Below are 10,880 nucleotides of genomic sequence, written 5' to 3'. Positions count from 1 at the left end.
ACGACATTGTGTGTTTGCCAATGCATCCTCTTTAATGCACACTGCATTTAATTCCGTCATGTTAATTGCATTTCAGTTCATTGACATTAAATGATATTACACTTCATTGAAAGTTCTTGGAAAAATACACTGATAATGTTCGAATGGTTTCATATATCATTTATTTATTTTGATATCAGCACCTCAGATCCCTTTCAAAGGGGGAAGATTAGTGTGTGCTGTTTGAGTTACATGTGAGTGTATGAAATACTCTTGTTGGTTGACCACCTCAATGCCCCTAGGTAAGGATGTGAACTCTGGGGTTGCATTTTACCTGGCTTCATAAGGAATTAGGTGTATCACACCTTCACAGGGAGTTCCTCTCCTGGGCTTCACTGGTTGAAAGATGGGGATATATCCCATGCTTCAGTTCAGAGAAAATACATGCAGGAATACATTAGGAAATTTGTGGTACCTGACTGCAATTGAGCTAGCATTGGCATTTTACCACTGACACACATCAATAAAGAGGTTCCTTTGTGATTAGCAATCTTTTCTGTCAGCTAATGCAAAATTGCTAGAATCAAGCTGAATATTATAGGTTTCCTTTGAATGTATTTATTAGCTGAGCTTGGGTCTCAACTAAGCAAAGCAAAGCATTGATTATTTTGAGATGAAAATTACTGAACGTAATTTGTACAGTGTGATGAGTGACATTCAAATCCAGTTAGGGCTTCTGCAGAGAATAGAAAAAATGGTTCCTCTTTTCAATGTATAGCAATAAAAAATCAATTAAAAAAAATTACAGTAGGTTTCCAAATGGTTGAAAACAATAACCCCATCCATTAATCAACATTATGTTTGCTTGAGAAAATACCAACATTTACCTAAATAAGGAGGCATACACAGTGGTAAAGGCTGGAAACCCCAAATCTAACATAAAATAAACCTTTACTAAAGAGCAACCATTCAGCTGTGCAGCCTGTAGCCAAAAGTCATATACTGTATATTGCTTCCATAAGTGGTGATGGAAGGCCAGCTGGGGGCAGTCTTCCCTATAGAAAAACCAATTCCTCAATGAAGTGTTTAGTACACTGTGCTGTAGGAGGTGCCATTTTTCAAATCCATGACAATGCCCTATAAAATGCCCCATAAAAAGGTTGGGTTATGTATTCAACAAAACAAGTGAAGAAAAAGGTTTAATACAGGAACACGTTCGGTCACATCCTAGATATCTGTCTGTTTTATGTTTGTTTTTGTTTGTGAAAATATGATTTTCAATCAAATGATTTGATTGTTCAATTATGAATCACATGCTCAAGACACCAGGTGGCAGCACATAGCTACAGTAAGGTCTTATGATTAACAGCAGCAGCACACCTTTAAATCTCAAACCAATACTATTTTCATGTTTCCTATTTTCATTCTTACACTCTATTTGGCAGGCAAATGAAGTGCACTAAGTCATTTCAGGAGCAGAAATCTCTTGCATTTGTTTCTCCAGTTGGGCTCATTAATTGTTGGCTTGTTGAATTTTGCCCCTCCAGGGTGGAAGCAGGCAGTGTATACTTGACTTCTGATGCCTTGCAACAAGTCAGTATTTTTAATGACCCCATGAGCCATCACAGCATGCGGGTAGCTGTCTTGTGCCAATGAATCCACTCATGTTTACATGGGGATGTTATCATCATTAAAAGATTTCATCTTAAGTTACTCCTGCACCATTGCTACTCTCTGCATTCAATCCACAGCAGATATAACAAAGTAGTTTGAGGCTCTCTTTAGAAGCATCCTTTGGTTTGAATGACAATTTAATTACCAGAGTTGATCATGAAACAATGGCAGAATGTCATTTTACTGCTTAATTTGATAATTAATGTCCTTTCTTCTGTGGGACTCTGAGAAATGTTCTGTTTTCCTAAGACTATACTTTGCTACTGTGTGCTGGTGCAACAATATAACCTGGTGTCCTTCAAACACTGGCCCAACTAATGCAGCATCAATCAACGAGTGGCACCCGGTAAATTGCTGTATCCACCATAAAATCAAGCAATTTCCTCCTTCTCCCACAGGAAATCATTTCACAAAGTTTCACCTGATGCTGTCCATAACTTTTCTACCCATCCTGTTCACAGACAGACAAGCTGACACCTAAGGATAATCACTTAACCTCAGCTCTATCAGTGAATTCATGGAAAATAACAAAACCAATGTTGCACAGGTGTATTAAGTGTATTTATATGTATTTTCCCTTTACACAAATAAGCAAAAGTAAATGTAATTATAGTAGCCTCCAAATTTATTCATACCTTTCATAAACCCAAAAAAGAATATCAAATAGAAGAAATGAAAGTCTGTAAGCAAGACTTTTTCAACTACTAAATTAAATATGCAATATTTTAGTCTTACCAAGACCACACAGAAAAATATTATTAATTATTATTAATTAATTATTATTATTATTAATTAATAATATTATTTATGAATAACTGTTTTGTGGGATAAATGTGGAGTGTTCCAGCTATGTAAACTTTGTGCAATAATGACAGAGACAACAAATGTGCTTCAGTTTTTTCACACAAGTTTATTTACTTAATAAAACTCAAAACAGATGCAGGTTTTTTGCACAAGATTGTTATGGCCACGATATTTCAATCAGACTGTCCGTGTGAGAATGAAGGTGAGATATCCGAGCCAGGTGACTTTGGAGTGTGGTTGTACAGGCAGCAGGGGGCGGGGGGAATCAAAACCATGAGGCCAATAACTGCACTAGCGTCACTCTCAAATCGGTCCCACACCTCTCCTTCAAACCGCAAGTCTCTCCTGATCTACTGCCTGAGATCGGAACTTGTGTGGCAATTAAAGGTGTACAATATATTAAAAAAATCAAATTCCAAATACGTAAAACTTAAAAGAAAAATAGCAGCTAAAAACTCTTATACTCTGAATTGGAGTCAGCCAATAGTGGTGTTTTTTTATTTGCTTTTAAAATGGTCATTTGTAGAATAATTTGATTAAACAGGCCTTAAGAAAAGTGTGACCACTCTTACCTCTGAATATCAACTGGCCTTTCCTTTTTAAATAAATACATTTCACAGTTGCACTAAAAGAGGCTGTGCTGCTGCACTCAGTCTACAGTAAATCTCAGACATCGATGCTTAACCCCACTACTGCCCATCTGGAAGTTCCCCATCTTAGTTAGTAATGAGCCAAATGGTGCAGAACATCCGCAGGCCTCCGAATGAGGACTGAAGCTCCAAATACAAGTAGTTAAAAAAATATATATCACTCCTTCACTCTTCATCTATAACATTCACATGCTCAATGTAGATATGCACTTAAGGAGAGCTAGCCAAAGAGCTGTTCCAAAATGGTCAGTTGCCATCCATCATGATTAGCATTGTCATTACTCATTACTGGTGTGCATTATTATTCCTTTTTCCCTTAATTCGTTTCTCCAAGGTGCTACGTGCCCCCCAGCCCCCCCCACCCACCCCACACCCAAACCCCCAATCAAAAGAAATTAAAAACAAACCAACAAAAACAAAAAAAAGCCTCATGCTGTCTTTCAAACGCAAATAAGCTGTTAAAACAACCTGCCTTGTAATTACGTCATCATCGCCACTGTTTTGTAGTCTTTTTTTTTTTCAGTTGATTGCCTTAACACAAAATGAAAAGTACCACTGAAGTCATTGAGGAAAATAATGACACATAAATTTCTTTGTTCTGTCGTGTATAATAGAGTCTCAGCAGCCGTGCGATGGGAATGAGACCAGCTGCTATGGTGCGTGGACAAGGGGGAGAGTAGTGCAGCAATGGCCTGAATGCTGGAAGTGCTGTTTTTTAAAGTCCTGAACAGGGCTACAAAAGGTGCAGGCAAGACAGTAACCTCATTCAGGGGTGGATGACTGCTCCATGGTCTCGCCTCATCGCGACATTGATAGCTCGGTTCATGATCTCACTGCACCTACGTTTTGCATCGGTTGGTTTTGTACGCCATGCTGACACGTGGAGGGCTGGCCGCTGTGATCGCGTGGAAGGGGCAGAACAACAGGCTGTGCGACGTCTGAAGTCAAAAGTGTGGAGTGTGTGGACAGCCCAGAGGAGCTAGAGAGAAAGAACAGGAGGGAGGGAGGGGGGGGGGGGGGGGACAGAAGGAAAGACGGGGTCTAGAGGCAGGGAGGGTTTAGTATTCATCTGGGTCTTCGTGTGGGTGGTCATCAATCTCTTCGTCATCTGGTGCAGCAAAGCCGTCCTGGATAAAAAAAAAAAAACGGAGGTAAAAAAAACCTGGTCAGACACCATGTACTGTAAGTCACCACTTCCACTAATAAGATCTGGATGCTTACAACTGGAGCGAACACACACTGAGCCAAGTACAGTCACTATAATGCAGTGGTTGCGATTTCTAGGCCTAGCTGAGCCCTCCACTGGGGCCGATGTTGTGCTTTGAGGCCTTTAAAACTGTAAATAAACTGAGCTAATGACATTGAAGGCTATGTGACCACTAAAAACAATGAAAAGAACTGTGGCATTACAAGTTAATTTGATGAACTCCCCCATGGGGGAAAAAAAGAAATGGTAATGGAGAAAAACTCAAGAACTCATTCATCAACACTAAGCCATCAATATACATACAGCCCTTTCTCAAGTCTAGGGAAGAATGTTCAGTTTGCCATACTAAAAGTGCTGCACCTCCTGCACAGAAAATATATGCATGTACAAGAACTGTCTAAAGGAGGTGAGGCGGAGGAGCGCAGGTACCTCTGTAGCATAAAGAATATCAACAATCTTGGCGAGAACAGGATTGTTTTCACTTTCGTGTTCCTGGCAAATCAGCTCAATGTCGCGTAGTTTGCTGAAGTAGAAATCTCTCTCCTTTTCCAGCCCGTCCACTGTTAGTTTCAGGTCCATGAGCTTCAGACAAGAAGAAAAAGCAGAGACGGGGTTGTGATCAGTACTACGCACAAAGAAAGAAACAGGTCATTATAAGTCAGTAGTTGCCAAGAACTATGCCTCCTCCACACCTCCTCAGATTAGAGAACCATAATGCAAGGTTCAGAATATGCAACACTCACTCATTTTCTCATGGTCCCCAGGTCTCTACACAAGGCAGTTTGTTGACATATCAATTGAACAGGAGCACAACGTCACAGCAAAAGTCATTGAGATGACTCACTTATCGAGATGATGTACTGAGACACACATTCATCCAGAAAAGCACTGACATCCATCGTGTTTTTCATTAATATGATTATTATCAATGCTACTACTTATAATAATAATACATTGTATTTGTACATCACACTTCCTTCTAAAACGCATGGCTCTCTTCTCCTCAAAGCCCTCATATACAGGATGAAAAATAAATTGTCAGATAAAATAGACCAATGGCACTGAGAGAGCCATAAAAGAAAAATATCCTTGAAAACCCATTTAAAAAGTTTCGAGGCACACTTTAAAAACACAGTGAGCCAGCACCTTGGTTTAACATTTCATCCAGAGGACAGGAACGTCGATTTAATGAGATAGCCCTACGGTATAGTAATACTTTCTTACCCTCCCCAGGACTCTACCTGCTGATTTAGCTCCATGATCTGGGCTTCGGTGTCTCCGCCTCCGTTCCGCGCCATGGGGGGGTTCCTCCTCATGGGATTGCTGTTGAGTGCCCTCTGCGGGGTGGGCATGTTCTTGGGTGCTGTCGGGGACGTCCTCTGTGGTACTGGATCAGGGACATTATGCAGGTTTCGTGTGATTAATCGCGGACAGATTCCATAAGCAAACAAAGATCAGAAATGCTCAGCCTCACTACATGCCTTCAAAACCCGTTTTCTGTTTTTTTTTTAAACCACAGAAGTAGCAAGCATAGCGTCATTTTTATTTTGGGAATCAGGGACCCCCAAAAGGCCAAAAAGCAGGGTTGCCAACCTAAAATTTTTGTTTTTATTGATGAATTCAACGTTTGTAATTTCTTACAGACAGCAGCATTTTATTATATTTTCTCTTTGTTTTCAACGGGGTGAGAACAAAATGAAAAAAATCTAAAAAGACTTTTCACAATGCATTACTTGCATGCACTTCACACTACGTTACTGTCTGACAAATGAGCAAAGAGATTCTACATGCATCTGGTACTTGGGGTTGGGTTTATGTAATTTAACCATGACAAAAGGTTAGGAGAACCATGCTGAGAGGATCCAATCAGAATCTAAAACACTTGAAAAAAAAACCTTCCATGCTGCATCTGTTCACAGCTCAGCAACAGGGCCATGATGCATGACAGCATGATGCATGATGCTTGAACCTTTCTTGTACTTCCAATACCCATTTGAACTGCATTTATTTGTGAAGAAATCAGATCCCTTGTAAGGCTTGTGTGATTACTTGCTAGCTTATTAGGTCGATGGTGACATCCTAAGACTAGTTGTTTTCTTGTAACCATTTTGGAAAGACTGCAGCCACAAAGATACTACTGATGATATATGAAGCCAATACTACCTGGCTAGGTGTAAACAAGGCTAAAGACACTCTCTGGCTATGGTGTTTTGCATGTAATAAATCTACTTCTGTTTGACCTCTCTCTGTTCTGGGTGAATCTCCTAGGACGTGTGGGACATAACATTAGCCCAAGGCAGTTCATTGTAAAAATGCCTCTGACCCAGCTTAGTTTTTGCTAACCTACAGCTAAGGCGGGTGAATGGAGTGGCCTCATTGAGCAAAACATACACTTTTTAGAGTCCTGACAGCCTTGCTTTGTGGCCGTCTATGTCATCTACTGGCCCACACCAGCAGAACAAACTGGAACAAACCGGCTTTGTTTTGCTGGGGTTAGGCATGGGGTTAGGGGGTAGGCAGGTTGCCCAGGGTCCCCTCATCACGCAGCTCTTGGAACCCTGTGACTCACTGGGTGCCCATCCTCCAGCTGGCACTCACTTTGTTATAGTTAATTGCGGGACTGTAGTGTGAAAACAGTCACACTGGTGTGCATGTGTATTGAGTGTTATCTATGCTGATGTACCCAGTCCTGCACGTCAGTGCACAGGGTGTGGCAGGCAGACTAGCCTAATATGTACAATTAGCAATCACAAAAGTTTGGGTGAAAACGGGTAAGAAATGCCCCAGAAATGCTCTGTTTAGTAGCTACCTGGGTCAGGTAGTAACAGCTGCTTAATGCATGGTTTTACCTTAGGAAGGGTGCAAAGACAGAGGTACACGCTCAGATTATGTGAAAAGGCCACTTTCCATGCATGACATAAGTGCTGTTTGGAAACCTAACCTAAGCTAAAGCTAATCAGGCATGTGGGTGGAATTTCAGAAAGTTCCCAGGGACTGTGCTGGGTCAGTGTTATTTTATTTCACGCAAAACAATTCCACAAACGAACACACACAGTTTACGCAAGTCCCTATTTTCTCTCAGATTTAGGGAAAGTCTGTGAAATTTGTGGATTTATGGATGAAGGTAAAATATGTCTTATCTTTTCAAACTGTCCAAAAATGTATGGATGGTTGGCAACCCTGGCATGGAGCCAGGCCAGAAGTGCTGCTCTGCGGAAACACAGTCCTGCTGCCTGCTGTTAAAAGCGCATACAGAAGGAGCTCGCGGTAACACAGAGATGCATTTCAGAATGCCCAAAATCAGTGTGATTATGAAAAATTCATTTTTCTACTTGTTTAGAATGTGTCATCTCTGTGTTATCTGTACAACGTTTCATGCTATGCAGGAGTGTGGGCGGAACAGATTTCACCATATGGCTGTAACCTATGTCAGCTTCCCTAGCGATTCCCAGGAGAACTTTTAGTATGATAAGAAAGTGTAAATCAGGTAACTTTTCTCTGCATGTAGTCGCTCTTCATATTAGTCATTGCTATTCACCGTTCAAATACAAATCCTTATGCCCAATGTAGAGAACCAAAAAAATCCATAAAGTTCCAAAAGTACTATTCCACATTAAAGGGCATCTAGTCTCTACATCATTGATATCCTGCAAAACATTGCTTTCCTGAAGCCACGGCGTAATACTGCAAGCCAAGAACTAGATGTGGAGCCAGCAAGGTCATCATGAGCAATTTTCATGGCCGTTCTAAGAAGGAAACACTATATGACCCAAGGCCAAAACCCATTCCCTTTTCAAACGTAACTCAGAGCGGAAAGCACTGCATACAACAGCCCTGTGACGTACTGATGAGTGAAAACAAAAGCGCTGCTTTTTTTCTGTGTTCCTTCAACAGAAGCGCATGACTGGAAGGAGCGCACACATTCTGCAGGCCACCCGCAAAACCAGTAGCCAGAGCGAGCTTTTTTTTGGGGGGGGGGGGGGGCGTTTGGAGGAAAAGCGCAGCAGAAGAGGCAAAGACGGCCGAGGTGGAACCAGTGTGTTACCTGAGGGGCCATAGGGTTTCTTGGGTTTGTGGAAAATTTGTTCACCTGGATTGGGGGGAGGGGCCACCTCCTGACCTTGCCTGGCCAGTAAGGGGTCATAGTCCTTCCCGTCGTAGTTAGCATCAAAGAACTTCTTGAACCACTGCACAAACTCAAAGTTGTCCTGGAACTTGCCCTTCACTAACCTTTCTACGGGAATTATCTGAAAGGAAGAAGAGGGTGAACATTACCATTGGCCGATTATGACTGTGATCAGGTGACCTGATGTTTTGAAATGTTCAGGACATGAAAACACAAGAAGGGTAAACTATGAGTAGTGACCATTTAGCTATTCAATGTTTCTCATCTCTCTAGCAGATACGCCTGTAGTTACTGGGGTTAAACTCCTAGTCTATGTTGTTCAAAAATATATGAACATAAATCATGCACAAACAATGACTCTGTCTTAATCCAGGTCACTGTTCATTTTCACTGCCTTTACAGAGGCTAAGCATTGACCGTGAGGTGCTAAATGGAGTCAATAATTCATAGCTATACACTGTTTACTGCATTGTTCCAGACAGACATTTATCACCCTCTAACTCAGCATCTTGATGTAGCTTACCTCCTTGTACAGTATGAATGAGGAATGATGCAAGGACTTACTTTGTCGACATTCATTTTCTTAAAGGCTGCCTGCAGCACTTTGAAGTTGTGTATATACTCATGTTCCAGTCTGGCTTGGAATTTGACTTTCTTCAAGAGAATGCAGCCTGGAAACAGCATGTCCATGAACTGGCAGTATGCTGCACCTGTGGACGGGCAGTAAGAGTGTTGGGGTCTTGCATTTGCTATATTGCTATCTGTTCATTACATATCTAATTAAATTATCGTCACAATTTAGCATCCTAGCAGGTGTTATTATCCACAAAAACTTTCATTGCTAACATTTTATATATCCTCCATTCATGCAGCTTTCCACTGAAGCTATTATACTGTGAGTTCCATGCTCAGGGGTAAAGCACACTGTGATTCGAGCCCCCAGCCTTGTGATTATAAGGCAAGCTCCATAAGAACTCCACCTCCTACTGATCTGTAAATTGTGTTGCCAAATCATCTGTCGGAAAACACTTGCTGAAGATAAGCATTCACCATGTACCACAAGGTGTGTAATTTAAATTTCATAAAACAGATGCCAACAAATACTCCTCAGAAAGTTCAGATACAAATAAAGGTATACTGGGTGAAGCATAAAGTGAAAGTTGTCTGGAGGAAGTAGACTGGATATCAATAATTACCAAGGTCTATGAGACAGAGACAAAAATAAGAAAACAGCTCACCAAGCTGTTAAACACCAATCACAGTTATACTGAATAACAATGATGTTTGATAAGTCTACGACCTGCACTTTTCAGCATATCGTCTTTAGCAAGTTGTGCTTTGAAGTACCTTGCATTCAAACAGGTCTGGCTTAAGATCATCCAGTTAAGCAGCTGGAGACGAGTCAGTAAAGCTCACGATACTCCATGAAAGGTCTGAGGAAGAGTCCCAGCGCAGGGCTGAGCACGAAGAGGAGCCCACCTGAACACAGCTGCTCAATCTTGCTGTAGTTGAGGTGCAGGGAGTCGTTGACCCAGGCCAGCATGTCATGTCGGCTCAGGTTCTCGATGGTCACAGACGTGGAGTACACATTCACGGCCATCCCCCAGCTGTCACGCAAAAGAGCACACCATTCACAGCGGACATTAATTACATTATTATCATTTATCAGTCTTAGAACATCATCAATGGGAATGTGTGATCACAGAATGTCTTTAAGTGTTTATTTAACAAGCTGAAATAGTGTCACAACAGGGTTAGCAAAATTAGGTTGGTCAGAAAGCAACTCACTGAAGATTATAACACTTAATAACAAGATCTGCTGAAACTCTACAGGAGAAAAAATTATGTCATTCTTTTGACACAAACAGGTGGTGAGACTGCCTATGATCTGTTTTAGGGTGTACCAGCCCCGCTTTGCCACCAGATGGAGCTACACAAGAGAGAATGCCGTTTCCTCCCCACAGGACACTCAGCCAGATATTTCACAGATTTAACGCAGTGCTGCAATGGTAATGCAAAACCAGCAACACAAAGAGAGGTGTCACCCTCACCTAGAAAAGCCCTCCTGGGGGAAAAAAGCAAAGCGACACTCCCAAATACTGTTTTATGTTCTTTGTGTCAGTAAATTACCAGTGAAGCACAGTAAGCCGAGGTCACTTCTCAAGTTGTGTTTGTAGCCACACCTTCATAAATGAGTGTACGTGTATTTGAGAAACAGGGGAGCAAAGAGAAGGGGGGGGGGGGGGGGGGGGCGTGGGTGTGCGGTAGGGGGAGACAGACAGAGAAAAAGAGACACAGACCGAGAGAGGCAGAAACAAAAGCAAAACAAAGATTAAGCGAGGCCAATCCCATATATGGAATTGGCTGAGAAAAAATACGGGACATTGTGAAAAAGATGTGTATCTGGGCGCTGCCCACATTCCTCCCATGGAATCCCCCT

General features: G+C 41.7%; 1 protein-coding gene across 2 annotated transcripts in view; it reads right to left on the bottom strand.

Annotated features, from left to right (window-relative positions):
* Positions 1-3,518: 3,518 nt before the first annotated feature.
* Positions 3,519-10,880, bottom strand: part of LOC118792513 (microtubule-associated protein RP/EB family member 3-like) — a 44,300-nt gene continuing 36,938 nt past the window's right edge. Inside the window, exons 3-8 of one of the 2 annotated variants that reach the window (XM_036550384.1) lie at positions 9,920-10,047; positions 9,005-9,150; positions 8,360-8,561; positions 5,556-5,701; positions 4,744-4,896; positions 3,519-4,234 (exon numbers count right to left, since the gene is read on the bottom strand). In XM_036550384.1, the coding sequence (XP_036406277.1) occupies positions 4,166-4,234; positions 4,744-4,896; positions 5,556-5,701; positions 8,360-8,561; positions 9,005-9,150; positions 9,920-10,040 (837 nt within the window). In that variant the 5' untranslated portion in view covers positions 10,041-10,047 and the 3' untranslated portion in view covers positions 3,519-4,165. The remainder of the gene's footprint in view (positions 4,235-4,743; positions 4,897-5,555; positions 5,702-8,359; positions 8,562-9,004; positions 9,151-9,919; positions 10,048-10,880) is intronic. The other variant, XM_036550385.1, reaches the window with a different exon arrangement.

The sequence above is a fragment of the Megalops cyprinoides genome, chromosome 17 (genome assembly GCF_013368585.1).
Source record: "Megalops cyprinoides isolate fMegCyp1 chromosome 17, fMegCyp1.pri, whole genome shotgun sequence".
Classification (NCBI taxonomy): domain Eukaryota; kingdom Metazoa; phylum Chordata; class Actinopteri; order Elopiformes; family Megalopidae; genus Megalops; species Megalops cyprinoides.
Note: the sequence above shows the minus strand (reverse complement) of the source record. Positions and strands in the feature narration are given on the sequence as shown.